Below are 27,939 nucleotides of genomic sequence, written 5' to 3'. Positions count from 1 at the left end.
GGAGAATCCCTCTAACATGGACAATGGGTCTCTTAAACAGGACCTTCACAAGTTTATTAATAATTCTGTCGAACAGGCAGTTGAAGTCTCCATGAAAAGGATGTCAAAGAACATGGAGAACTCTATGGTCAGCATGTTGTCCAAGATTTTGGCCCAATCTGCGGGGGATAGCAGAAAACGCAAGGTGGATCACTCTTCTTCTGTGCAAAAACCTAAATAGGCGTCAGCATTGGTTAGCGAGTCCTACTCGCCTATGGACGAGGACGAAGTGCCTCCCAGGCCTCCTTCTAAGGAGGGGTTTGTCGGTACAGAGGGCAAGAGAAAACAGAAATCCAAGCACACAGAGTCTCCTACTAAGAAATTAGTAATTTCCACCATCTTGGACACGGATGATGATATGCCTGATGCTGACGACTTGTGCGATATTTTTGATGTCACTGACCCCCCTCCACCCAAAATTGCCAAAAGTGATTCCTTTAACTTTGACCCTGTTTATGACTCGGACGGTCTCCCTATGTTTGACCCGTCCACCATCCGTCATCCCAACTCAACTGAATGGTTTCCATCACATCACGTTGGGGAATACATTTCTGCCCGTCTTCGTCTCCCTCTGGAAGCTTCTGTCCGTTCAAGATTAAAGTCTGAATGTCCCAAACCTGCCCTCCCTGATAAAATCACCCTTGTCCCTTCCATTGACCAACCTCTCCTTACCTTCTTTTCTAAATTTGGTAAAGACCCTCGACGCGGGGTTGATAAAGCATGGTCCACATGCCAAGACAAAATCCTGGACATTGTTGGTCCCTTGGCCCGTATCTTCGACATGGCAGAGTCTGCCCATCTTGATGGCTCAGACCTTTCAGCTGATGACATCTCCATGTGGGTTCAACGTGCCTTTTGCCTTTTGGGCAATGCCAACGCGGCCATTACCCACGAAAGACGTAAGGGTCTTTTGATCAAGTTGGACCCCAAGCTAGCTAACCTTGCTCCTATGGACCCCGGCTCTAAGGCAAATGGCCTCCTCTTTGGGGAGAATTTGGTTCGCGACATTAGTCGCTATGTCTCTACCTTTGCCTCTCTTGACAAGGCTCAACAATCCATAAAAAAGACTTTTGCCCCTCGGGTTTTTGGACGGGCCGGACGAGGCAGGGGTCGCTCTTCCGGCCGTCCCTACAACCAAGGCTCCAAAGGTTCTTTCGACAACTCCCAAGAATACAAGCCGCAGTTTTATCCACAAAGAGGACGTGGTTTCCACGGCAGAGGGCGCAAAGGTTATCGCAACACCCACTCCAATCCACAAGGTAAGCCTTTCTTCTTTCCCTCCTGTCGGGGTCGATTAAAACTGTTTCTTCCAAAATGGCAGTCCATAAGTGTAGACCCGTGGGTCCTCAACACAGTTCAAGGCTATCTTATAGAATTTTACTCTCCTCCTGTCCAGACCTCTTTCCCTCCTCCTCTGGTGTTCTCTTCCCACATGACAAACCTCATCTCAACCGAGATGCAGTCCCTTTTACAGAAACAAGCCATCCGAGTTTTTCCCTACGACTCTACAGGCTTTTTAAGCTCCATTTTTCTAGTTCAAAAGAAAAACAAGAAATTACGCACTGTCATAAACTTAAAATGGTTCAACCACTTTGTGGTGTATCGTCATTTCAAAATGGAGACAATCCTTCATCTGAGGGATACCCTTCGGCCGAACGATTGGATGGCCCGCTTGGATCTTCAGGATGCCTATCTTATGGTTCCTATCCACCAGTCTTATTGGAAATTCCTTCAATTCCAGTGGTCAGGAGTGACCTATCGTTTCACCTCTCTTCCCTTTGGTCTCTCTTCTGCACCATGGTGCTTCACAAAACTTCTGAAGCCGGTGGTCGCTTTTCTTCGCTCCCTTGGTATCAGACTCATAATCTACTTAGACGATATTCTTATCCTGAATCTGGACAAACAGGGTCTCCTTGCAGATCTCCAAACCACTCAGTGTCTTCTTCAGGACTTGGGTTTCCTTGTGAACCTCGAGAAATCTTCTCTGGTCCCCTCTCAGAACATGGAATTTCTGGGCTTCCTTGTGGACTCGGTAGCGGCGTCTCTACGCCTTCCCCTTTCCAAAATTTCCAAAATCAAGGCGGAGATCGCCTCTGTGCTCCATCTTTCTGTCATTTCCCTCAGATCTCTGGCCAGGATTGTCGGTCTTCTTTCCTCCTCTATTCAGGCGATATTTCCGGGCCCCCTACACTATCGGGCCCTTCAACGCTTAAAGATCAGACACCTTCGCCAAGGTCTAGCTTATTCAGACGTCATCGCTCTAGACCAGGAGTCCCGCACAGAACTGCAATGGTGGATAGACCATTTAGATGCGTGGAACGAGCGCACTATCTTCGCCACATCCCCAGATCTTGTGTTAGAATCCGATGCCAGTCTATCGGGTTGGGGCGCCCGCTGTGGTCCAATCTCAACTGGAGGAGCATGGTCAAAAGAGGAGTCCAGACTGCACATAAATTGTTTAGAGATGCTTGCTGGTTCCTTTGCGATCAAAAGTCTTTCCAAAGACAGGATCCGCTGTTCCATACTCTTACGCATGGACAATGTTTCTGCGGTTCGCTACATAAATCATCTCGGCGGCACCAAGTCCAAGCCTCTAGCAGATTTAGCAAAAAGCCTATGGGAATATTGCCTAGCTCATCATCTTTCCTTGACAGCTGAGTACCTTCCAGGCGACCTCAATTCTGTGGCAGATTGGCATTCCAGGTTCCTACGCGACTCCAGCGACTGGAGGCTTTGTCCCTCCGTCTTTCATTCCCTTTCTCTTCTATGGGGTCCCTTTTCCATCAATCTCTTTGCTTCTCGCCTCAATTCACATTTGCCCCAGTTTTTCAGCTGGCGTCCAGACCCCCTAGCTCTAGCCACGGATGCTTTTCTTCAGGATTGGTCTCGTCAACTCAATTATGCCTTTCCTCCTTTCATAATGATCAACAGAGTGCTGGCGCAAGTCCGCCGTCAGGAAACCTCTCTAGTACGAATAGCTCCCTTCTGGCAAGCTCAGATCTGGTTCCCTGTTCTTCTGGAGATAGCAATGGATTTTCCTGTACTGCTGCCGTCCTTCGACGATCTTCTTCTCAACAATCGGGGCGAGCATCACAGTCTGATCTTGGACAACTCCCTCACTCTGTCGGCTTGGAAAGTTTCCGGCCTCCCCCTTCTAACGTCCTCATGTCACAAGAGGCTGCTCACTTTATCAGCCAAGCCTGGGCTCCAGGCACTTCCAAAGCCTACAAATCCGCCTGGTCTCTTTGGGCAAGCTGGTGTCTGGAAAGGTCTCTCAATCCCTTTTCAGCCCCTCTAGGTTTTGTTATCAACTTCCTGGCTTCTCAAGCCAGCGCTGGGAAAGCCTATCGCACTGTGAACCTCTATCGTTCGGCTATTTCCCTCAATCACATACAAATTGACGGGAAACCTGTAGGCGCTCATCCTCTAATTTGTCGCCTCCTCAAAGGTGTTCGATGCTCAAAACCACCGTTGGCTAAGTATACCTCTTTATGGGATGTTTCTGTTGTACTTAAACTGTTTTTGAATTGGCCCTGTAATTCTGCTTTGTCTCTCAAAATGTTATCGGCCAAACTTACTATGTTACTTTGCTTGGTATCTATCAAAAGAGTTTCTGATGTTAGAGCCTTGGATGTCTCTTCTCGCCAATTTTCCCCTACAGGGGTACTGTTCCAGATTCACAGACGCACGAAGACTAATTTAGACTCTGTTTTTTATCCCTACTTTCCCGATCAACCCCAACTTTGTGTGGGTCAATGTTTGAAAATGTATGAACAAAGGACCGCTGATCTCAGAACGCCCTCTTGTTCCCAACTCCTAATTTCCTTTCGTAAACCCCACCTCCCGGTTTCCTCCCCTACCCTTGCCAGGTGGGTTCGCTGGGTTATGTCCCTTGACGGTATTGATGTCTCTGTTTTCGGAGCACACTCGGCTAGAGGAGCCATGGCTTCTAAGGCCTTTTGGGCTGGCTCCCGTTTAGAGGACATACTGAGATCAGCAGATTGGTCCAATGACAGTATTTTCCGCATGTTTTACTGTAAGCCTATTCATTCTGTTGCTTCTGATGTTATTGATTTGCTTTGAACAAGCATAATAGGAGCCTCCGGTCTTGCCATAAAATGTAGATTTTCCTAGTTGTTATGACGGAAAGTCTTAATTTTATTATAGACACGGAGGCGAGTATTATCCCGCCGCTACACTATTAACATGTGTTCTCCCTCCCAACAGCGAATCCGGCCTTGCCGCCTGCCTCATCATAGAAGATCTACTCTCCAACGGCTCCGTTCATCTCCTGCTTGGATTTCCCCTCCGGTCCTTCCAGCTCCTTCTTCTGAACCTTTCGTTGGACTTTGGCTCTGGATCCCAGTGATTAAGGATTTCTGCTCCTGGACTTTGGCGTTCCTTCTGGTTATGACTATATTTCCTTTATTTTTCTATTGTTATCTGACTGGCTCTCAGCGAAAAGAGGAAGCTGCGCAGTCAGTGTGTTCTCTTATCTATAATGTGACTGCTGATTGGTTACTATACTCTCGTTTTTTCTCATTCCCATGGCCCAGTTGTTGCCTGGCCCTCTGGGAACTGTAGTTTCTTACACTTATCTTGGCTGCTATTGAATAAAATGCAAGATAAGAAAGCATAATACTCGCCTCCGTGTATTTAATAAAATTAAGACTTTCCATCATAACAACTAGGAAAATCTACATTTACATTTGTTTCTACAGGTTTACATTCATAGATTTATGTAAAAAATCTCTACCTGCAATATTTCTTAAAATCCTGCATGAAAAATTCACATTCCATGAAACTTTTAATTAACTTCCACCCCTTATGCTTTTTTAATGCACCTTCGGTTCCCATCTATCTGCCTCTGCTGTTGTAAATCGCATGCATGTCTGTTTTAAAATCTTTTTGGAATTCGTAACAATATCTATTGATTCAAGCAATCATTTGTTTCTGACATAGCCAACTCAAATAATCGCAACTAAGTCACTAATTATCACAAAGAAACTGATGCATTGAGATGTCTCCTTCATTTAGCAAAACTAACCGCAATAACTAATGGACTGACCAATAACTCCTGGGTAGTCAGTCCTCTGCCCGTCAAGCGCTTCAATTCCCCATCAGGGGTAGTAGGCGCTAAAACATACATGCAAATTAAACTTAAATTATAATTCAACTGTGGTGTTGTTGTCTTCAGCTCCAACTTTGTTCGCCCAATGCTCTTTCGGTCTGTTTATGCTGAAGTAACAGCTGTCTATGAGAGGGCGCTTAAAACAATGGCGTATCATGGGACCATGGGCCCTAATGCAAGCAAATCCCCTCAACTGGTTCCCCAGAAAATCCCCTGTTTGTTAAATAAAACAACTATACTGTGGATCCAGGGGGCCCCTCAGATCCTCCCTATGCTTCGAGATCACTGCACCTGCTGCATTACTGAGTCAACGCTGATTGCACAGACTTTATAGAAAAAGAAACCCCAGTTTGCCGGTAGGTGGCAGACTGTACTCATATTTGGCAGTGCTGCCTGTTTCGGTAGACATATGTATTACGAGTGGCTACAGCAGTCTTTGGGTGCCAACGAGAGAGAAGGTATTTAAAATAACAAACACAACACTACTGCATAGGCGGCCAACTGAAATTGTAGAAAGACTGCATTTGTGAAACCCTGGTGTTTACATTGGCAGCGCCATCTCTGACACACAGTCTGTCATGTGAGCGTACAAGGATGTTTCAGTGCTGCGGAGAAGCCACACACAGACAGGAACCGGAGGCAGCGGGAGATAGCCGCAGCAGGGGAGACAGGTCAGGCTGCCTTTCTGTACTCATATTTCAACGTTGGCAATGGGCAGCCCTAGGGCATTTCATGCAAATACGGAAATTCTCTGTAATTTTCCGGAATAGAGCGATTTCGGGGTCTAGGGACATCGAATCAGTGCTGCTGATTACTTCCTGCACCCTTTAGAGCAGACTTCGTTAAAGCGTTTTGCTCTGAACCCCTCTAAGCAAAATGTTTTGAAGTTGGGCCAACTTCAAAAACTTTATGGCAAGGATTGCGGGAGTGGTATTGGCAGGGCTGAGTGTAAGGGGTGGAGTTTGAGATCATTTCAAGGGTGCTTTTTAGTAGTTCATAAATAATCCATATTAAATGTGGGAAACTGACAATAAAAATACTTCCCCGTGAATGTGAGCCCCTCACACTCCTGGTTCCCAATGCAGCTGCACCTGTTTCGCTAGTGACGGCTGTGGCCCTTTCCCCACCATTCGTGGTTATCATGACGCCAATCTTGAAACCGGTGCTCTGTCCCTTCCAAAAATTAATTAGCTGCCACATGTTGCCCCCCTCTGTACAGCAAGGGCCCCTCCTGCCCTAATGCTAGCAAAGAAAATTACACTAAATGCCCCATTTTTAGGTCTCGGCTTGCGTAGGCTGTGCTTGTGCAGTCTCGCTGGCGAGATTTTATGTTTTCTAGTACGGAGGTAAACGAGCTAGCTCTTCTCCATTGGCTGGCTTCCTAAACGGCTGCCAGCTATCGCGCAATAAACAGACCACGCAGTGTCAGCGTAAAAGGCCATTTATTAGACCAGAACTGCGAATCTGTACATAACAATAAATCAACAATAACAGTAAACAGCAAACCCCCACTCACACTCCCCCCCCCATTTGTTTCATTCGCCCCACGTCATCACTAAGCCCTAGTGGCCCAAACACCCTTCTCTTGGCCGTCAATCACCGTCTTCCAGCCCCCAGTCATTGCAAACTTCCAGTCAAACTTCGGTCCGTCCTGTGCTAACTCCCCCCCCCAAGGGATGGGTATGCCCGCTCTTGACCCCCTGTCCCTTCGAAACCTGCCTAACAGCAGCTCTGGCCTAAACTGGCAACGCTAACGGCCAACCCAGGAACCACCTCCAACTGCCGGGTGGGTGGGCGGCCTTTCGAGCTCCCTCCCGATGGTGCCAGGCGCAGAAAAGAGGAAGATCCCTTCCTCCCCCGCGCTTAAGTACCCACCCCCTAACTCCTCCCCTTCCCCTACCTGGCCTATCCCCTGCGCGAAAGACCTCGGGGAAAGACTAGTCTGCGACTCTGCTTTCCCCGGGGCCCGGCATCGCGCAATAAACAGACCAAGCAGTGTCAGCGTAAAAGGCCATTTATTAGACCAGAACTGCGAATCTGTACATAACAATAAATCAACAATAACAGTAAACAGCAAACCCCCACTCACACTTCCCCCCCTATTCGTTTCATTCGCCCCACGTCATCACTAAGCCCTAGTGGCCCAAACACCCTTCTCTTGGCCGTCAATCACTGTCTTCCAGCCCCCAGTCATTGCAAACTTCCAGTCAAACTTCGGTCCGTCCTGTGCTAACTCCCCCCCCAAGGGATGGGTATGCCCGCTCTTGACCCCCTGTCCCTTCGAAACCTGCCAACCAGTGGACCCCCTGTAGGGCGGTACACTGCCCCACCCCCCCCCCCCAGGGCTGTCCGTCCGTCACTACAGAGTCACTCCCGCCGACACCATATAGACTCGTTCCACAACTTGCTCACCACATCCCGCAACTCCATCATGTACCACACATTACCCAGCCGAGACAGGTGCACACCGTCCTCCCTAAAAGCTAAAGGCTCCTCCAGACGAATCCCGGGATGCGAAATCACTTTAACATCCCTACCCACGCAGTACAGTCTCATTGCTCGATTCAGTTTCCTCCGGGCCTTCTCAATGGCCCCATGTTTCATGGCACCCCTCCACACTTTCCGGGGGACCAGCTCCGTCCAGGCAATGCAGGCCCCCGCCATCCTTGATTTCAAAACTTCCAAGTCCCTTTGCATAAGTTGCAATAATGCCAAACCAGACAGTTGCACCAGGTCGTTCTCGCCCAAATGAATGATCAACAAATCCGGGCATCCCTTCTGTGGGACCATCTTCGCGAGCCAGGGCAGTAGTGCCCCCCATCGCATTCCGCTCTTTCCCCACCATTTCACCTCGTGCAATTGTCCTTTCAGGCCCAGGTTACGTCCGTAAACCTGCTGGTCAGCATATTTGGAAGCCCAGTGCACGAATGAGTGCCCAACGATCCAAGTCACCGTCCTACCGCCCGGGCCACCCACGCAACCTACGAAGAAAAAGATATTAGAACAGGCAAACAAAACAGTGCAACACCAACAACCTGCCTGGGACCCCACTACTTCCTCACATACCTCTCACAACAGCGTGACTTCCAACGCCCAATCCCCTTGATCTTATCCCAGGACCCGCCCAGGCGAGCCGCCGCAGTCGCGGCCCCAATGCGAAAGGAATGAGTACCGAAACCAGCGCCATCAATGCCCAATCGTCCCAGCGCCATACGTAACACCGCCAGCAACTGACCAGCCGACACTCTCGCACCAGAGGCATGGCAGAAAATCTCACCGCCCCGGACCCCAGCCGACCCACAGAAAGACCTCCATTCCAGAACCGGGCAAACCGCCCCACCGGACTCATTCAACCACACCCACTTGCCCCTGCCGACCTGATCCGTCTTCGAGCGACCCAGCCAAATCCCCAGACGCCCCGCATCCACACGCACATCCTCAAACAGTCTCCCCGCCCCACGTCTCGTGCCCAATAGTTCAGACACCCGGAAAGCCCCAAAGAACATCCACACCATACACAACCTGAACAGGGCCACCTCAAAACGGTCATAACAACACTCCGGCAACACCCGAACCAGCCGAACCAACAAGTCAAACGTCACCGCTTCCCGCAGACGACCCCCCCCAGCCCCCCTCTCCCGGCCCCACCCCCGCAACATGCGAGCCAACACCACATCCTTGGTGGGGTCAAACCCCAAGAACAACACACAGTAAAAGGAAATTCCAGCTAACTTCCCAGAGATCGTAGCAGCAGTCAGCCCCCGGTCCATACAGGACAACACATAGCCCCTCAAACCTTCCAGCACAGCCGCCTCCCCACTCACGACACCGTCCACCGTCCAGCCCATAAAAGAACTAAATTCAGACCATGCCAGACGATATGTCCTCCTCGTGGACGGAGCCAACGAACCCTCCACCAGGCCAATCACCCTCACTCCCCCAAGGCCCAGATGCCGGCCGGCAGCTCGGTCTTGCAGGCGTCCGCTCCCGGCGCCAGGTGTCGAAACCGCTGCCACTGCGAACGAGACAAAGCATCCGCAATGTCATTATTCGCCCCAGGGACATGCTTGGCACGAAACACCACATTCAACTGCAGGCACGCCAACATGAATCTGCGCAACAGCCACAACACTCGCAGGTCCCTCGCCCTCTGGTTATTCACAAGGTCCACCACCGTCATGTTGTCAACGTGAAAGAGCACAGTCCTGTTCCGAAAGTCCTCCCCCCACACCACCAGTGCCACCAGCAACGGGAAGAACTCCAAAAAGGCAATGCTCCTGCCCTGCTTGATCCAGGAGGCCGGCCAGCTCTCCGCACACCACCGACCATCCCAGAAAACACCAAACCCCGCTGACCCAGCCGCGTCAGAGAAAATTTGGCATTGCCAGACCGTCCTTTCCACATCAAAATCCAAAGGCACCCCGTTGAAATCCTGCAGAAACGTAATCCAAGTCCTCAAATCCGTCCTCACCCCCAGGGAAACCCTTACTCTGTGATGCGGAAGCACTGCCCCCGACATGGCCATGCCGAGCCGCCTGCAGAACGTCCGCCCTGCCCGCACCACCCTGCACGCAAAGTTAAGGAAACCCAGAAGTTTCTGAACCGCCCGCAAAGGGATCCGCCGTTCCCCCACAGCCCACTCCAGACATGCAAGAATCTCCTTCACCTTAGCTGCCGGCAGGCGCGCCAACCATTCCACCGAGTCCAGTTCGATCCCCAGAAACGTGAGGCAACAGCTGGGACCAGCCATCTTCTCGGGCGCCAACGGGACCCCAAACTGTACTGCCAAGGCCTGGAAACGCGACAGGGCCCTGCCGCAGTCCCCCGACCCCGCCCTGCCCAGGAAGAAGAAGTTGTCCAAATAGTGGGTGACTTCACGGCACCCACTCACCCGCACCATGACCCACTGCAGAAAAGTGCTGAAAAGCTCAAACAACGCACAGGAGATGGCACACCCCATGGGCAGGACCTTATCCACATAGATGGCTCCCCCGAACTGCATGCCCAAGAGCGCAAAATCAGCCGGGTGAATAGGCAGTAGCCGGAAGGCCGACTTAATGTCACACTTCGCCAACCCCGCGCCGGGACCACACAACCGTACCATCCAAACCGCATCGTCCACCGACGCATACAGCACCCTCGAATCCTCTTCCGCGATGAAGTCATTCACAGACCGCCCCTCCGGCCACGACAAGTGGTGAATCATCCTGAACTCCCCTTCCTCTTTCTTGGGCACCACCCCCAACGGAGAAACGATCAGATCCGGCAACTGCCAGTCAGTAAACGGGCCTGCCACTCTTCCTTCCGCCACTTCCCTGTCCAATTTCGCCGCCACCACCCCCGGCAACTCCCTCACCGATCTCAAGTTCTCCGCCCAACGACACTCCCTGGGACCCTGGTAGCCAACCCTGAAACCCTCAGTGAAGCCCCAGAAAAGCCGCGCCGCGGCCTCGCGATCAGGATAGCGCGCGAGCCACGGGGCCATCGCCTCCACCCTAACCGGAGTAGGCGCCCTTTGGGCCAGGCTGTCCCCGACCCCTCGCGTTCCGCCACTTCTCGGAGGGGGTGGTGAGCGAGAGACACTGCGTAAGGGGGTGTTTCCCGCCGCACTTCGAGCACTCGTGTTTGAATTTGCAAGGGTACCGAGAGCAGAAACCCCGACTGTAGCTCCAACACACTCCCGTAGCGGGCCCTCCGGGTTTGGGCGGCTGGCCGGACACAATGGTGCTGGGCACAGTTCCGCTCCCCGCCCCGCCCTGGGCGGGACGCGTCGGAAAAGACCGATACAAAACCGGCAAACCACTGGCCGTATGTGTAGAGGCCGACGAGTGCGAGGACGCCATCCACTGCATCCAAAGCTCCTGATCCACCTCCCCCCAACTCTTCTCCGGATCGGCGCTAACCCGAGCACGAAACTCCTCGTCGTAACTCAACCACGCAAACCCGCCAAACTGCATCTGGGCCTTGCGAATGATATCCATATACTTGAACAGCGCAATCGCCCGGTCCAGAAACTTCTGGCAATACACGCTGGCAAAAATCAAAAAGGCCGACGTCCAGTTCTCCATAGTTATAGGCACCCTAGGCCGCCTCGTCAACTCCCACTCCTCCTCCTTGGATCCCTCCTTAGCCTGCACCTCCCGATGCAGCAACTTAAATACATCCACAAACTCGTGTTTCCAAATTTTGTCCCTCATTTTCTCCGACAAATGCGATCCCAAAGGCATCGCCAACCCCATGTAAGGCATTTTCTTAGGGACCTTCACCCCTTTCTCATCTTTGCCATCAACTTTGTCCGTCTGCACCCCCAAAGTCACCGACTTACCATCCACCTTCTTACCATCCTCAGGTGGACCGCCTGACGGCGCCCCGCTCCCTCACAGACCCGTCCCCCACACCCACAGACCTGCAGGTGCGCTTACGGCCATCCCCACCCCGAGGAGCGTCATCCCAAACCGCCCACCAAGCACCCTCACCTGTCAGTGCCTCCGTCCGCTCCCGGGGCCTTCCACCCGATTCCTTGCCACGGACCGCCATGGATCCCGTCTTCTTCCTCCTGGGCTCGACCTGCAATACACCAAGGTCGTTGTCGCCCGCTGCGCGGCCTACGCCTTCCAGGTCATCCCGCACCTCCCCCTCTTCCAATTCCTCACTCTCATCACTGTAAACCAGCTCAAGCACCGGTTCCAGATTCACGTCATCGCAGGCCACATCTTTCACAGCACGCTTCACACCCTTCTGCACACATCCGCGGCCACGCATTGTGGTGGCGCCACGTGCCGAAGTTGCCCGATTCCGCGGAGGAGGGACAGCCGCCGCGGACTGCCCTACTTCTTCCGGCCTGCGTTTCGGAGCCGTGTTGCGCCCCGCTAGGCCCCCCTTTGCTCTGCCGACAGCCGCCGGCTTGGAACCCTTCCCGCCCCCCAGGTCGCTCGAACCTGGCGGGGCCCCGGCACCACCGGGCCTCAAAGCCGTGCAGGCCGTCCCTGTCCCGGCCGTGCCCCCAGTAGGGCGGGCGGCCGACCCTGCCTTCTGCAATCTAGCCTTCCTGGCCTCCTCTTCCTGCCTTTCCGCCTCCCTCTCCTCTTCAGAGGTGGGGGTTGGGGGACCCTCAATGTCAGGGCCCCAAACTGCACCTACTCTGGCCCTCGTCTCCTCAGCCCATCTAACCTCCTGAATTTGTTCCAGAATCCGCTCCCCACGAGACCTCTCTTCCCAGGAAACGGAACCCCAGATCGGCGGTGGCGGGGGCGGGCCGTAGCCAAAGAAATCGCCCCCCCGGGGAAAAAACCCCACCTGCTGAAAACCCTGCACCCAACCCGGGCCACCAATGGGGATCAGAGCGGGCGAAGAGCTCCGGCCCGCCGAAAACCCGGGCGCCGGCGGCCTAACCACGGCCGGGGTGATAGCCCGGGAACCCCTGGACAAGTCAATTGGGGCCTCCCCTGACACCCCGCCCGGCCCCCCAAGCCCAAGCCCAGCCCCACCCTCCTGCGCTGGGCCATCCTCCAGGCGGACCAACGGCCCAGGTGCCCTGACGCCACCCGGCGACCCCACCACGACCATGGCAGGCCCGGCCGGGTCGCCCGCCTGCCCCTCCCCCTGCACGGCACCGGCCGGCACCGACAGGGGCCCGCGGAGCGGAAGCGCGGAAGGTGCGGCCATCACGGCCATACCCGAGGCCCCAGGCAAAAATTCCAGCTGGGGGAAGGGCCGCGCGGAAGTAGTCCTGCGCTTCCCGCCCCGCGCTGTGTCCTTGGGCACACCTCCCCCCTCCCCACCCCAGACCCCCCCTCCTGGTCCGACTCATCCTCCAAACAGGCGAAAACCGCCGCCCGGACCCCGGCCGAGGCAGCTCTGGTGCCCCTGGTGGCCCCCACCCAGGCTTGCTCCATGACCCCAGGCCTAATGAGATCCTCGCGGCCGGCCCTAGCAAGCAGCAACAAGGCCTCACGGACCTGTTCCGCAGGCACACCAGACATCCTACCAAATAGAACAACAAGGAAAAACTAACAACCCCAGCTGCAGTGGAACAGCTCCGAGCAAAAGTCCCAAAGTTAGCACTAGGCCTCAACTACGCACTAACTAAACTCCTTTCGAGCTCCCTCCCGATGGTGCCAGGCGCAGAAAAGAGGAAGATCCCTTCCTCCCCCGCGCTTAAGTACCCACCCCCTAACTCCTCCCCTTCCCCTACCTGGCCTATCCCCTGCGCGAAAGACCCCGGGGAAAGACTAGTCTGCGACTCTGCTTTCCCCGGGGCCCGGCATTGGAGAAGAGCTGTGTCTGTCACTTTAAGCCCCGTCCGTTTCGGATTGAGGGGCGTGTTTTTTCCTGTCCTTTCTCTCTGTGACGTCATCAGGAAAAAACACGCCCCCCCAGTCTGAAAAGGACGGGGCTTAAATGCAAATGGCGAGCGCTTGTCTTCACAATCCCTCCCCTGGTGTCCTCCTCCTGCCCCGTCTCTTCCCACCTCTTCTCTTTCCCTCTGTCTCTCTCCCTGCCCCTTCTGTGCTCCTCCCCACCTCCTCACCCCTCGGTGCCCTCCCTCTTCCCTACCCTGGCTGCCCCAGCCCATGCCGATCAGAGCTGGAGCCCCTCGTCGGCCCTCCCCGAGGGGCAGAGATGTGCTGACTCACAGTGCCTCCCCTCCCTCAGTAGGTGCTGCTCAGCCGATGCGCCTCGGCCATGAGTCTCTTCTGCATGGCGGAAACTGCTTTCTGCTAAACTGTGCCTCGTGCTCGGCCCTTGCTCAATGCTCTATTTTTAGCCACTCTCCGTGCCCTGACGCGGGTGTCCGTGCCAGTCTGGCAAGGCGGGCCCCTGGAGGCCGTCGGAGCCTGCCGCAGTCTGTGATCTCCCTGATCGGCGCCCCGCGGGCGCTCTGCAGACCCTGCGATGTCTTGGCACAGGTAGGTGGGCGCTTCACCTCGGTGCTGCTGCTGCTGGGGGGTAGGTGCTGGGATTCTCGGGCCGGTGTCCTCCGACGTCCCCTGCGCGCCCTCCTGTTCCCTCCTCCACCGCCAGGCCTCGGAGAACGCAGCCCGGGCTTCACATGGAAGAAAGGGGCCGGCTGCTGGCGGGGGGAGTGGTTTGAAGCTCGCTCGCCCTGATTCAGCGAGAAAGGCTTGGGAGGGAGGGAGGGCTGGCGGCCCGCTTCGCGGCCTTTTCATGTGTCATGGTTGCAGTCTGTGCAGAGGGCAGCATGGCCATCTGCCAACGCGCAGCGCCAGCAGGGCCGCCCAAGCTTGGATGTGGCAACCTGTGTGAAAGCTGTCTGGTTACTAGTTAGCGGCCCAAGTGCCCAGCATGTCAGCAGTCTGGCCACGCACCTGTGGAGGCTGATGAGTTTACTTTGAGCCTGGCACTGGCAGTTTTGATTTATAATCCTCTAAAACCCTGAACTGCAAGTACCAGAATGCAGTGTAACACTCACAGCTCTGACAGAGAAGTTGCACGACCCAAAGCCCCGTGCATGTGCTCCTTGTTTACAGTGTGTGCTCTCCCGAAGCCGGACTCAGTCACCGCATCCCGCAGCGTGTGATCTTTACAAGCGTAGCTGTGTGCTGCCCTCAGACTGCTTTTGTAGCTCTCTGATGAAGGGCTCGTTGGGGGTCCCCGAATCCAGTGCCTTGTGCGATGCTTGCGTTTATTATTAGTTACTGCGACAAAGGGTTTCAAAGCCCTGAGTCTCATTGCAGGGTGTAAAGTGTGCACTACGTCTTGTTCTTGCCTCTGTTCCCTGCTTGTGATAGTTTTTTCTTGCCTCTGTTCCCTGCTTGTGATTGTTTTTTCTTGCCTTTGTTCGCTGCTTGTGATAGTTTTTTCTTGCCTCTGTTCCCTGCTTGTGATCGTGTTTTCTTGCCTCTGCTCCCTGCTTGTGATGGTGTTTTCTTGCCTCTATTCCCTGCTTGTGGTTGTGTTTTCTTGCCTCTGTTCCCTGCTTGTGATCGTTTTTAGTGCCTCTGTTCCCTGCTTGCACTTGTTTTTTCTTGCCTCTGTTCCCTGCTTGTGCTCCTTTTTTCTTGCCTCTGTTCTCTGCTTGTGCTCGTTTTTTCTTGCCTCTGCTCCCTTCTTGTGCTTGCTTTTCTTGCCTCTGTTCCCTGGGGTGTTACTGGGCAGAGATGGGCGTGTGGCTGACCTGGACTGAGGAAGGCAACGGGTGAGCTTTGGGAGTTGGTGGGGGCCTCGAATAACCCATTTGTAAATAAGGAGAGTCCCCGGAGTGAGGGTGTGTGTGTCTCTGTGGCTGTGTGTGTGGCTGTGTGTGTGGCTGTGTGTTTGGCTCTGTGTGTGGCCCTGTGTGTAGCTCTGTGTGTGTGTGTGGCTGTGTGTGTGTGTGTGTGTGGCTGTGTGTGTGTGTGTCTCTGTGTGTGTGTGTGGCTCTGTGTGTGTGTGTGTCTGGCTCTCTGTGTGTGCATGTGGCTCTGTGTGTGTGCGTGTGTGTGTGTGTGTGTGTGTGTGTGTGTGTGGCTCTGTGTGTGTGCGTGTGGCTCTTTGTGTGTGTGGCTCTGTGTGTGTGTGTGTGGTTCTCTGTGTGGCTCTGTGTGTGTGTGTGTGTGTGTGTGTGGCTCTGTGTGTGTGTGTGTGTCTTTGTGTGTGTGGCTCTGTGTATGTGGCTCTGTGAGTGTGTGTATGGCTCTGTGTGTGTGTGTGGCTCTGTCTGTGTGTGTGTGTGGCTCTGTCTGTGTGTGTGTGTCTCTGTCTGTGTGTGTGTGGCTCTGTCTGTGTGTGTGTGGTTCTCTCTGTGTGTGTGGCTGTGTCTGTGTGTGGGTCTCTGTGTGGGTGGGTGCGTGTGGCTCTGTGAGTGGCTGTGTGTGTGATGGGTGCGTGTGGCTCTGAGCGTGGCTGTGTGTGTGTGTGTGGGTGCAAATGCAATAGGTCTCGCATTTGCGAGAGATTAAGCTATTGGCATTGTAAATGACAATGCCATTTATTTATATGTTTTAAAAACAAAAATAATGTCATGAGCAATGCCAAAAGCTCTAACTTTAACAAAGACGAGACCATTGCATTGTAAATGCTTGTTAAACTAAGACAGTAATAGCTGTGATATAGTGGGCCTCTCACATCCCCGAGCCCCAGTGCCACTGCACCTGCTTCACCAGTGATAGCTACTACCTTGTGAAGTGGCTCTGTCCGGTTGGTGCTAAAAACATGGGCCCCTACCTTGCCCTACTCCCTCCCCACCATCTGTCTGAGCCCAAGCTAAGGTGTCTCCTCTTCTTAAGTTTGCCCTTCCCTTTGTCCATTGCTGTGAGGTCCAAAGCACCACTAGCACATCAAGGGTGCACTGGGCCCTAATGCAAGCAAGAATGGATAATAATACAACCATAATTGGGGCTTAGTTGCCAGCTTAAACCGCTGGACCCTGGTGCCACTGCACCCGCTGCACTAATGATACCTGCAGCCTCGCCTCCTCTGTCTACTCCAATGGGCTACACAAAAAGGAGCTTAGAGGGAAAAGAACAGGGTTGCCCTCCACTCAAACGACATCAATAACAATGAAACCCTGTCTTATGGACGCAGATCGTGTCGGTGTGCCATGCAACAGATCAATCTCGTATCAGTGTTTGCCCTGGCATTACCCTCATATCTATCGTATTTACATGGGTATCTATTGCAATGCGTTCAACACCTAAAACTATTGAAAACTTTATTTTTTTTTAAAAACGGGAAGAAGGTTTGGTATATTGGTTAACATCTATTGACAGTCGGACAGAACAACACACAGTGACTGAAAATTCTGTCTGTACAGTGCTAATCCCAAAAATATTTCAAAGGTGTTAAAGCAAATTCAGCAGGAAAATCATCTGTCAACAAAATATGTGACGAAAAGAATGACACCTCACGGGAACGCCACCCTCAGGGTAACTGGCGAGTTTTCACCAGACTGGGTCCCTTTTCTCATCCCTGGTCTTCATTCCATTCAAAAACAAGAAAAGTGTCCAAACAAAACCAAATGAAGTGAAAGTGCGCTAAAGCAGAGCCCTTTGGCACTGCTGGTGACAATACAGTGTGATTAAAATCAACAGGCACACTTATTCCTATTATTTAGGCGTGGACTGTTGAATTAAAAAGGCTGGTAGCTAACCTTGCATACCATTACCTATCGCCAATGGGCTGTCAATCCTAGGCCTGAGGCCCCATGGAGGTTGGGTTCCCCATAAAAAAGACAAAAAAGACCTACATCTCACCCCCTATGGCCTAGGCGCTGTACCCTGCACAGCATGGGTGACCCTTGCTGAAATGCTAGGAAGGACAAGCATTTGCAATGCAATAGGTCTCGCATTAGGAAAGTTTGAGCTATTGGTATTGTAAATGACACATTTTTTATTTATGTGTTGGTTTTGAAAATAGCGAAATTAATAGTTTTGTCATTTACAATGCCAATACTTTTAACTTTCGCAAATGTGACACCTATAGCATTTGTAATGTAATATGTGTTGTATTTACATGACTTAGATGTATTGATATTACAAATAACAATGGCTTGTAATTTTTTAAATAATGAATACTTTAAAAAAGTTGTTGTAATTTATAATGGCAATAGCTTAAACTTTTGTAAATAACTTTTGTGAAGATTATGTTCATTGTATTTTATTATGAAGAAAATCCAAGAACAGAAGTGAAATATTAACATATTTTTGTGACATTTGTAATAAAGCTAAAAACATTGAGAGAACATATTTGAACCAGTTGTTGTTGAATGATTGCACAGATAGATGCTGTGGTGGCGCAGAGTGATGTTGTGGTGGTGATGAGTGATGCTTTGGCGTTTAGTGATGCTGTGGTAGCGCATAGTGATGTTGTGGTGCCCCTGAGTGATGTTGTGGTGCCCCTGAGTGATGCTGTGGTGGTGCTGAGTAATGCTGTGGTGATGCGATAGATAGATAGAGGGAGGGAGATAGATAGATAGAGTGAGGGCGATACATAGGTAGGTAGAGTGAGGGCGATACATAGATAGAGTGAGGGCGATACATAGATAGATAGAGTGAGGGCGATACATAGATAGATAGAGTGAGGGCGATGCATAGATAGATAGAGTGAGGGCGATAGATAGATAGAGTGTGGGCGGGCGATGGATAGATAGAGTGAGGCCGATAGATAGATAGAGTGAGGCCGATAGATAGATAGAGTGAGGCCGATAGATAGATAGAGTGAAGCCGATAGATAGATAGATAGATAGATAGATAGATAGATAGATAGATAGATAGATAGATAGATAGATAGATAGATAGATAGATAGATAGATAGATAGATAGATAGAGTGAGGCCGATAGATAGATAGAATGAGGCTGATAGATAGATAGAGTGAGGCAGATAGATAGATAGATAGATAGATAGATAGATAGATAGATAGATAGATAGATAGATAGATAGATAGATAGATAGATAGATAGATAGATAGAGTGAGGCCGATAGATTGATAGAGTGAGGCCGATAGATAGAGTGGTATTGTGTGTAGTGTGTGTTGCATTCACTAGACTGCAATTTTGTGGTGTGTAATTATGTGGCACTGAGTGGTATTTGGAGTGTATATTGCATTGAGTACAGTGTAATTATGTTGCATATAACTATGTGGCACTGAGTGGTATTTGTAGTGTATGTTGCATCGAGTGCTGTGTAATTATGTGGCGTGTAATTATGTGGCACTGAGTGGGATTTGGAGTGTATGTTGCATTGAGTGCTGTATAATTATGGGGTGTGTAATTATGTGGCACTGTGTGGTATTTGGAGTGTATGTTGCATTGAGTGCAGTGTAATTATGTGGTGTGTAATTATGTGCCATTATTATGTGTATGTTATTTATCTTCGCTCCTGTGGAGTCTGGTGACTGTTCCTGACAGCATCATACTGTAGCCAGGCATCCTCTTCTTGACTGACAAACAGAGTACCACGAGGAGAGCAGGCGTCCCATGCAGCTTTCATGAATCCCATTCTCTGAGCACCACAACTGGCACTCAGCGAAGGAGGGGGGCATGGATGCTGTGCAGTGGGGCACAGAGGCGCAACTAGAGCCAAATTTCGGGGTGGAGGGGGGCTACTAAAAAAAGGCAGAGTGGAGATGCTTGGGCCCTAAGAAAGGGCGGCATGAGTGCGCTTTAAAAAATACATTGTCAATTTAAATTAAGCAAACTGCAGCATTGCATGTGCCAGAGAAGGGCTGCGCATGACACCTCGAAGCAATCACGGCACCCGCGCCATTGAACTGAAAGTGTGGCATGGGTGCCCTTTAAAAACAAGCCCGGGACTGGTGCGTGTGCGGGCGCTTGTGCCCGCCGCTGCATGCAAGAGATCAATTATAGTGAAACAGTAAAAGAATGCAGTGTCAGGGGAGCCTCACCTCGAAGAACTGACAGCGGAAAGGTAAGCAGAATAAACGCTCATGAAACAAAGTGCAATTCTTCAGGTTAGGTTGGAAGCACCTAAAATTGTTCATGTGAATACGGCGAACAGTGGTATTGTGCAGGCCAATGAAGGGCTGCACATGACACTGCTATGCAATCACAACACCTGATCCCTTAAACTGATAACATTGTTAATGTAAATACGGTGAACCGTGCCAGTGAAGGGATGCGCATGACACCTCTATGCAATTGCGGCACCCACGTCCTTAAACTGTAAGCGGGCATGGGTGCCCTTTAAAAAAATTAATTGTCGATGTAAATATGGCGAACCGCAGCATTGCCTGTGCAAGAGAAGTGCTGCGCATGATACCGCAAAGCAATCACAACACCCGCGCTGTTAAACCGAAAGTGTGGCATGGGTGCCCTTTAAAAAATACATTATCAATGTAAATACAGCGAACCGCAGCATTGCGTGTGCCAGAGAAGGGCTGCGCCTGACACCTCAAATAATTCACGGCACCCGCGCCATTAAACTGAAAGTGAGGCATGGCTGCCCTTTAAAAACAAACATTGACTGCGTGGCCGGGCCGAAAATGAATAATTTTTTTTAAAAAATCCACGAGGTACTCCCCAAAAATCATGTGAAGGCCGAAATGTGACAGCAAGGTTTCGGTGGTGCAATACGCAGGACTAAAGGACCGAATATCTGCGCTGCATGCTTGAAAGAGCACAGACTTCCATACTGCTGCCGCATTCTGCTGGTCCTTTCTACTCGCCACATAAGTCTGTTTTTATTTCCAGTCCGGTCCCCATTTCATAGCAGGAGACAACCGTCGCAATGACTGTCCCTTGGCAGCATGTCATGGCAAAACAGAAAGCGATCCGGCGTTTGTAGCAGTGTCACATGGCTCATTCCACAAGGCTTGTTTACGCTCCTTTAATACCCTTCTAAATGAAGAATGACAGGAAGCAATCCTCATACGATCCCTAGGAATCAATTTCAAGGCTTCCAGCAATTAACAATGCGCCTTAGAACCGCTTGCATAAAACCATTTAGATGGGTTAGGAGCCCTACGACTAGATTTGGAAGTCAGAAGGAATGTAATATTATCACAAATGATAGAAAATATGCTCAGAATATTCAAATCAGAAGAGTCGCCACTCAGACATAACTCGATTTCAGAATGACAACCTTTAAACACGTTTAAAAGGAAGGTGTCCAGAATCACATTCTTCTAGTTAAGACGCCAGTGCTGATGACTAGAAACAATATTTTCCAAAGTATAACGCTTAGAGGCAGTGGTAACCAACAACATCAAGCCAGCAACAAAACAAAAATATTATAGGGCGCCGCCGCGCTGCCCGCGGCGACCCGGAAGCTCTTGGCCGGCTGGCCAATCCGCTCGCGGCCGACCGGAAGTCCCGCCTCCCGAGGTCCGCGAGCTGCCGGCGCATGGAGCGCCCTGCCGTCCGGGGTAGCCCGGGTCCCCAGGAGGGGGCCGGGGAGAAGGAGGAGTGTGGCGCCTGTTGTGGGGCTCCTCTGACCTGAGGGAGCTCCGATTTAAATGAGGAGACGCGCTGTGCCGTGAGGAGCCCCGCCGGAAGAGCGCAGTCGGTGAGTGGGGCCCAGGGCTGATGTGAAGTGCGTGCGTGCCTGTGTGTATGCCTGGGGGGGGTGGGGGAGGGGGGAGTGTGTGTGCGCGCATGTGTGCGTGTGTGCGCGAGGGAATGTGTGTGCGCATGCGTGACTGTGTGTGATTGAGAGAGAATGCGAGGTAGGGGATAGTGTGCCTGTATGTGTGCCGTATGCCTGCGTGTGCATGCGCGCGCCTGTGTGTGTGTGTGCGTGCGTGCATGCAGAGGGGTGGGGGATGCCTGTGTCTGTGTGTGAGCAAGGGCTTTGCACCGCGCATGCGCAGCTATCAGACGCTCGCTCCCGAGGTGAAATCTGACCTCGTCAAAGCGCGCGTCTGGTAGCTGTCCACATTCCTAAATACGGGCCACAATAGGTCTGAAGCTGACACCTTCAATGCTCACGCATTGAGGGTAGGTCCGCTCGACCTAAAAAACTGTACCATAGTTCCCTTTTCTGTATTAAAACAGCGATAAATGGGATGCAGCGGCCCCCACACACTCCTGGCTCCAGGGTGACTGCACCTGTTGCACTGGGGTTAATGATGGCCCTTAAAAAAAAGCAAGCCCTCATATCTCACCCCACTCCTCAGGGCATCTCTCTGAGTAAACTGTCCATTTGTATATTAAGCAAGCATTTGCAAAGCCAATAGGTCTTGCCTATGAGAGCTATTGGATCCTGCAATGATGTGCAGCGATGCTGTACAACAGTGCAGCTGATGTGCAGAAGGGCAAATCATTATTTAAAAAAAGCATTATGATGTGGCCAGTGCTAATGCACTTTTTTGTAAGAAAAAAAGATTATATTTAGTGACAGCATCACAGCGATGTTTTTAAACGTAGTATACAAAAGATCTCTTAGGAGTCCCTTCTAGGCTAGACTCTAGTTTCGTCAACTCTGCTCATTTTTGTCCCTTGAACAATAAGTAATGATGAAAGGATGACATTTAGAAAACAGGAGAGGACTGCGGTGGACGCAGAGGAGTCCCCTGGGCTGACATTGTTAATTTTCTTCATTTTCCAGACTGAGTCGCTTCCAGGACTACTCCTGTGAGAGATATTCCAGCAGCCACCACAATGACCTGTATCAACGATCTTCCTGAAGATGTGCTGATGGAGGTGCTGTCCCGTGTCCCCGGCATGGACCTGATCCGTTGCTGCAAACTGGTTTGCTGCAACTGGAGGGACATGATTGACCTATCAACTCTTTGGAAAAGGAAGTGCAAGTTGGAGGGTTTTTTTCCCAATTGGGCCATACAGAATACTGATGACTGGAAGAAGTTTTACATCCTCTTCAAGCGGAAGAAAAATTTAATACGGAATCCCTGTGGAGAAGGTTGGTGACCTTAAAGTGGGCCAGGTCTCTCCAGAGAAGCATGGGATGAGGGAGGGCTTGCTAAAATATCATTTGAATTTATATTTTGACTGAGTGTTGGTTTCTGCTTGAGGTTTTGGGGTATCAAGATAAGGTGGCTTTTCAGAAAGAGAAAGTGTTGTCATCAAGACTTTGGACCAAAGAAAGATGAGAGGTTAGTCTATTGCACTGCACTTACTATAACACAGACTATGTCCTTGTGTAACATGATACATTACATATATAACCAGTTTAGTGAACAATTAAAAAAGAATTAGGAAGCAAGTTGGCCAAAAAACCTAAGCCAGACTCGGGGTATCCAAGGAGGAATACAACAAGCCATATTTTATGACAATGTGTTCAAATCCTGGTAAGGAAGTGAGACAAAGAGTAACACAAGCAGGAGCGGCCCATGTAGGTAAGTGGTGGGGCCGGGTTGGGGGGGAGGGTTATTCGACAGACGACCACAAGGGAAAATTAAATAAATATTTTATTTTCCCTCGTGGTTGTCTGTCAAAAGCCAACCCGGCCCCACTGCTCTTACCTGCACGGGCCATGCTGAATATAAGGCAAAGATTTTGAAAAATGTAGCTGGAAGGCAAAGGGGAAAGAGCGCAAAAAATGATAGGCTTCCCTCAGCCCGCTTACAACCAGTTTGTCAAAAGCAAAATGCAAGATTGCGGCCTGTACTACACCGTTCTGTGCATGAAGGGAAGTTTGCTCCCTCTTGCACCTATAATTTGAACTCTGCATCCCCTCTTTCATCCTGATCGCTCTCCCCATGCACCCTGATATACCCACTTGCACCCTTCACTCCTCACTTGTACGCTGCACTCCCTCATTCACCAAGTGTGCACCTTGCAATCACCATGGCACTAACTTTCTCTCTTCTTGTTTGTCGTTTTGAAGGCTCATGGACCAACTACTGATTAATGGCTTTACTAGTGTCCTTCCTCTGCTCAGACTCAGATTGAAGCTCTTTGACACTGCAGCGACATGCTTTTTTAAAAGCTCCAGATACTGCAGCGACTGACTCATTTAATGTTTAAAAGCACTTTGTTTGTTATCCAGATGCACTCTTTAGTACAACGTTGCGTTTATAGCTTCCAGAGCTACCCTGTAGCAAGGACATATTTAATGCTTAAAAGCATTTTCATTCTTTTCAATGTTGAATTTACCATTTTATTAAAACAGTTTGTGCAAATGAATGTTTTTCTCTGCTGCGCTTCTTCTCCGTGCTAACACTGTTGCTACAGAAAACATTTTATAGCACTGCATGCTTTTTTATCTGCTGCGCCTCTTCTCCCTGCTAACACTTGTGCTGCAGAAAACATTTTATGGCACTGCATGCTTTTTTATCTTCTGCGCCTCTTCTCCGTGCTTACACTGTTGCTGCAGAAAGCACTTTGTGGCACTGCATGTTTTTGTATCTGCTGCACCTCGTCTCCGTGCTTACACTGTTGCTGCAGAAAGCACTTTGTGGCACTGCATGCTTTTTTATTTGCTGCGCCTCTTCTCCGTGAAAACACTGTTGCTGCAGAAAGCATTTTATGGCACTGCATGCTTTTTTATCTGCTGCGCCTCTTCTCCGTGCTAACACTGTTGCTGCAGAAAGCATTTTATGGCACTGCATGCTTTTTTATCTGCTGCGCCTCTTCTCCGTGCTAACACTGTTGCTCCAGTAAGCATTTTATGGCACTGCATGTTTTTTTATCTGCTGCGCCTCTTCTCCGTGCTAACACTGTTGCTGCAGAAAACATTTTATGGCACTGCATGCTTTTTTATCTGCTGCGCCTCTTCTCCGTGCTAACACTGTTGCTGCAGAAAACATTTTATGGCACTGCATGCTTTTTTATCTGCTGCGCCTCTTCTCCGTGCTAACACTGTTGCTGCAGAAAACATTTTATGGCACTGCATGCTTTTTTATCTGCTGCGCCTCTTCTCCGTGCTAACACAGTTGGTGCAGAAAGCACTTTGTGGCACTACATGCTTTTTTATGCTGTGCCTCTTCTCCGTGATAACACTGTTGCTGCAGAAAACATTTTATGGCACTGCATGCTTTTTTATCTGCTGCGCCTCTTCTCCGTGCTAAAACTGTTGCTGCAGAAAACATTTTATGGCACTGCATGCTTTTTTATCTGCTGCGCCTCTTCTCCGTGCTAACACTGTTGCTGCATAAAGCACTTTGTGGCACTGCATGCTTTTTTATCTGCTGTGCCTCTTCTCCGTGATAACACTGTTGCTGCAGAAAGCACTTTGTGGCACTGCATGCTGTTTTATCTGCTGCGCCTCTTCTCCTTGCTAACACTGTTGCTGCAGAAAGCACTTTGTGGCACTGAATGCTTTTTTATCTGCTGCGCCTCTTCTCCGTGCTAACACTGTTGCTGCAGAAAGCACTTTGTGGCACTGCATGCTTTTTTATCTGCTGCGCCTCTTCTCCGTGATAACACTGTTGCTGCAGAAAGCACTTTGTGGCACTGCATGCTTTTTTATCTGCTGCGCCTCTTCTCCGTGCTTACAATGTTGCTGCAGAAAGCACTTTGTGGCACTGCATGCTTTTTTATCTGCTGTGCCTCTTCTCCGTGATAACACTGTTGATGCAGAAAGCACTTTGTGGCACTGCATGCTTTTTTATCTGCTGCGCCTCTTCTCCTTGCTAACACTGTTGCTGCAGAAAGCACTTTGTGGCACTGCATGCTTTTTTATCTGCTGCGCCTCTTCTCCTTGCTAACACTGTTGCTGCATAAAGCACTTTGTGGCACTGCATGCTTTTTTATCTGCTGTGCCTCTTCTCCGTGCTAACACTGTTGCTGCATAAAGCACTTTGTGGCACTGCATGCTTTTTTATCTGCTGTGCCTCTTCTCCGTGATAACACTGTTGCTGCAGAAAGCACTTTGTGGTACTGCATGCTTTTGTATCTGCTGCGCCTCTTCTCCTTGCTAACACTGTTGCTGCAGAAAGCACTTTGTGGCACTGCATGCTTTTTTATCTGCTGCGCCTCTTCTCCGTGATAACACTGTTGCTGCAGAAAGCACTTTGTGGCACTGCATGCTTTTTTATCTGCTGCGCCTCTTCTCCGTGCTTACAATGTTGCTGCAGAAAGCACTTTGTGGCACTGCATGCTTTTTTATCTGCTGCGCCTCTTCTCCGTGATAACACTGTTGATGCAGAAAGCACTTTGTGGCACTGCATGCTTTTTTATCTGCTGCACCTCTTCTCCTTGCTAACACTGTTGCTGCAGAAAGCACTTTGTGGCACTGCATGCTTTTTTATCTGCTGCGCCTCTTCTCCGTACTAACACTGTTGCTGCAGAAAACATTTTATGGCACTGCATGCTTTTTTATCTGCTGCGCCTCTTCTCCGTGCTTACACTGTTGCTGCAGAAAGCACTTTGTGGCACTGCATGATTTTTTATTTGCTGCGCCTCTTCTCCGTGATAACACTGTTGCTGCAGAAAGCATTTTATGGCACTGCATGCTTTTTTATCTGCTGCGCCTCTTCTCCGTGCTAACACTGTTGCTGCAGAAAGCATTTTATGGCACTGCATGCTTTTTTATCTGCTGCGCCTCTGCTCCGTGCTAACACTGTTGCTCCAGTAAGCATTTTATGGCACTGCATGCTTTTTTATCTGCTGCGCCTCTTCTCCGTGCTAACACTGTTGCTGCAGAAAACATTTTATGGCACTGCATGCTTTTTTATCTGCTGCGCCTCTTCTCCGTGCTAACACTGTTGCTGCAGAAAACATTTTATGGCACTGCATGCTTTTTTATCTGCTGCGCCTCTTCTCGTGCTAACACTGTTGCTGCAGAAAACATTTTATGGCACTGCATGCTTTTTTATCTGCTGCGCCTCTTCTCCGTGCTAACACTGTTGCTGCAGAAAACATTTTATGGCACTGCATGCTTTTTTATCTGCTGCGCCTCTTCTCCGTGCTAACACAGTTGGTGCAGAAAGCACTTTGTGGCGCTACATGCTTTTTTATCTGCTGTGCCTCTTCTCCGTGATAACACTGTTGCTGCAGAAAACATTTTATGGCACTGCATGCTTTTTTATCTGCTGCGCCTCTTCTCCGTGCTAACACTGTTGCTGCAGAAAACATTTTATGTCACTGCATGCTTTTTTATCTGCTGCGCCTCTTCTCCGTGCTAACACTGTTGCTGCATAAAGCACTTTGTGGCACTGCATGCTTTTTTATCTGCTGTGCCTCTTCTCCGTGATAACACTGTTGCTGCAGAAAGCACTTTGTGGCACTGCATGCTTTTTTATCTGCTGCGCCTCTTCTCCTTGCTAACACTGTTGCTGCAGAAAGCACTTTGTGGCACTGAATGCTTTTTTATCTGCTGCGCCTCTTCTCCGTGCTAACACTGTTGCTGCAGAAAGCACTTTGTGGCACTGCATGCTTTTTGATCTGCTGCGCCTCTTCTCCGTGATAACACTGTTGCTGCAGAAAGCACTTTGTGGCACTGCATGCTTTTTTATCTGCTGCGCCTCTTCTCCGTGCTTACAATGTTGCTGCAGAAAGCACTTTGTGGCACTGCATGCTTTTTTATCTGCTGTGCCTCTTCTCCGTGATAACACTGTTGATGCAGAAAGCACTTTGTAGCACTGCATGCTTTTTTATCTGCTGAGCCTCTTCTCCTTGCTAACACTGTTGCTGCAGAAAGCACTTTGTGGCACTGCATGCTTTTTTATCTGCTGCGCCTCTTCTCCTTGCTAACACTGTTGCTGCATAAAGCACTTTGTGGCACTGCATGCTTTTTTATCTGCTGTGCCTCTTCTCCGTGCTAACACTGTTGCTGCATAAAGCACTTTGTGGCACTGCATGCTTTTTTATCTGCTGTGCCTCTTCTCCGTGATAACACTGTTGCTGCAGAAAGCACTTTGTGGCACTGCATGCTTTTGTATCTGCTGCGCCTCTTCTCCTTGCTAACACTGTTGCTGCAGAAAGCACTTTGTGGCACTGAATGCTTTTTTATCTGCTGCGCCTCTTCTCAGTGCTAACACTGTTGCTGCAGAAAGCACTTTGTGGCACTGCATGCTTTTTTATCTGCTGCGCCTCTTCTCCGTGATAACACTGTTGCTGCAGAAAGCACTTTGTGGCACTGCATGCTTTTTTATCTGCTGCGCCTCTTCTCCGTGCTTACAATGTTGCTGCAGAAAGCACTTTGTGGCACTGCATGCTTTTTTATCTGCTGTGCCTCTTCTCCGTGATAACACTGTTGATGCAGAAAGCACTTTGTGGCACTGCATGCTTTTTTATCTGCTGCGCCTCTTCTCCTTGCTAACACTGTTGCTGCAGAAAGCACTTTGTGGCACTGCATGCTTTTTTATCTGCTGCGCCTCTTCTCCGTGCTAACACTGTTGCTGCAGAAAGCACTTTGTGGCACTGCATGCTTTTTTATCTGCTGCGCCTCTTCTCCGTGATAACACTGTT

The 27,939-nt window shown here is 50.4% G+C and overlaps 2 protein-coding genes across 2 annotated transcripts in view; both read left to right on the top strand.

The window, feature by feature from the left end:
* Positions 1-253: 253 nt before the first annotated feature.
* LOC147710626 (uncharacterized) lies at positions 254-2,252 on the top strand. The gene is made up of 2 exons (XM_086919369.1): positions 254-1,298; positions 2,164-2,252. The coding sequence occupies exons 1-2, from the start codon at positions 254-256 to the stop codon at positions 2,250-2,252; spliced, it is 1,134 nt and encodes a 377-aa protein (XP_086775495.1).
* Positions 2,253-5,601: 3,349 nt separating this feature from the next.
* Positions 5,602-27,939, top strand: part of LOC147710625 (F-box only protein 44-like) — a 73,398-nt gene continuing 51,060 nt past the window's right edge. The window contains exons 1-2 of the mRNA XM_086921301.1: positions 5,602-5,841; positions 22,175-22,486. Of these exons, the coding sequence (XP_086777427.1) occupies positions 22,228-22,486 (259 nt within the window). The 5' untranslated portion in view covers positions 5,602-5,841; positions 22,175-22,227. The remainder of the gene's footprint in view (positions 5,842-22,174; positions 22,487-27,939) is intronic.

The sequence above is a fragment of the Lissotriton vulgaris genome, chromosome 5, assembly GCF_964263255.1.
Source record: "Lissotriton vulgaris chromosome 5, aLisVul1.2, whole genome shotgun sequence".
NCBI lineage: Eukaryota > Metazoa > Chordata > Amphibia > Caudata > Salamandridae > Lissotriton > Lissotriton vulgaris.
This window is presented reverse-complemented; position numbering and strand designations above follow the sequence as displayed.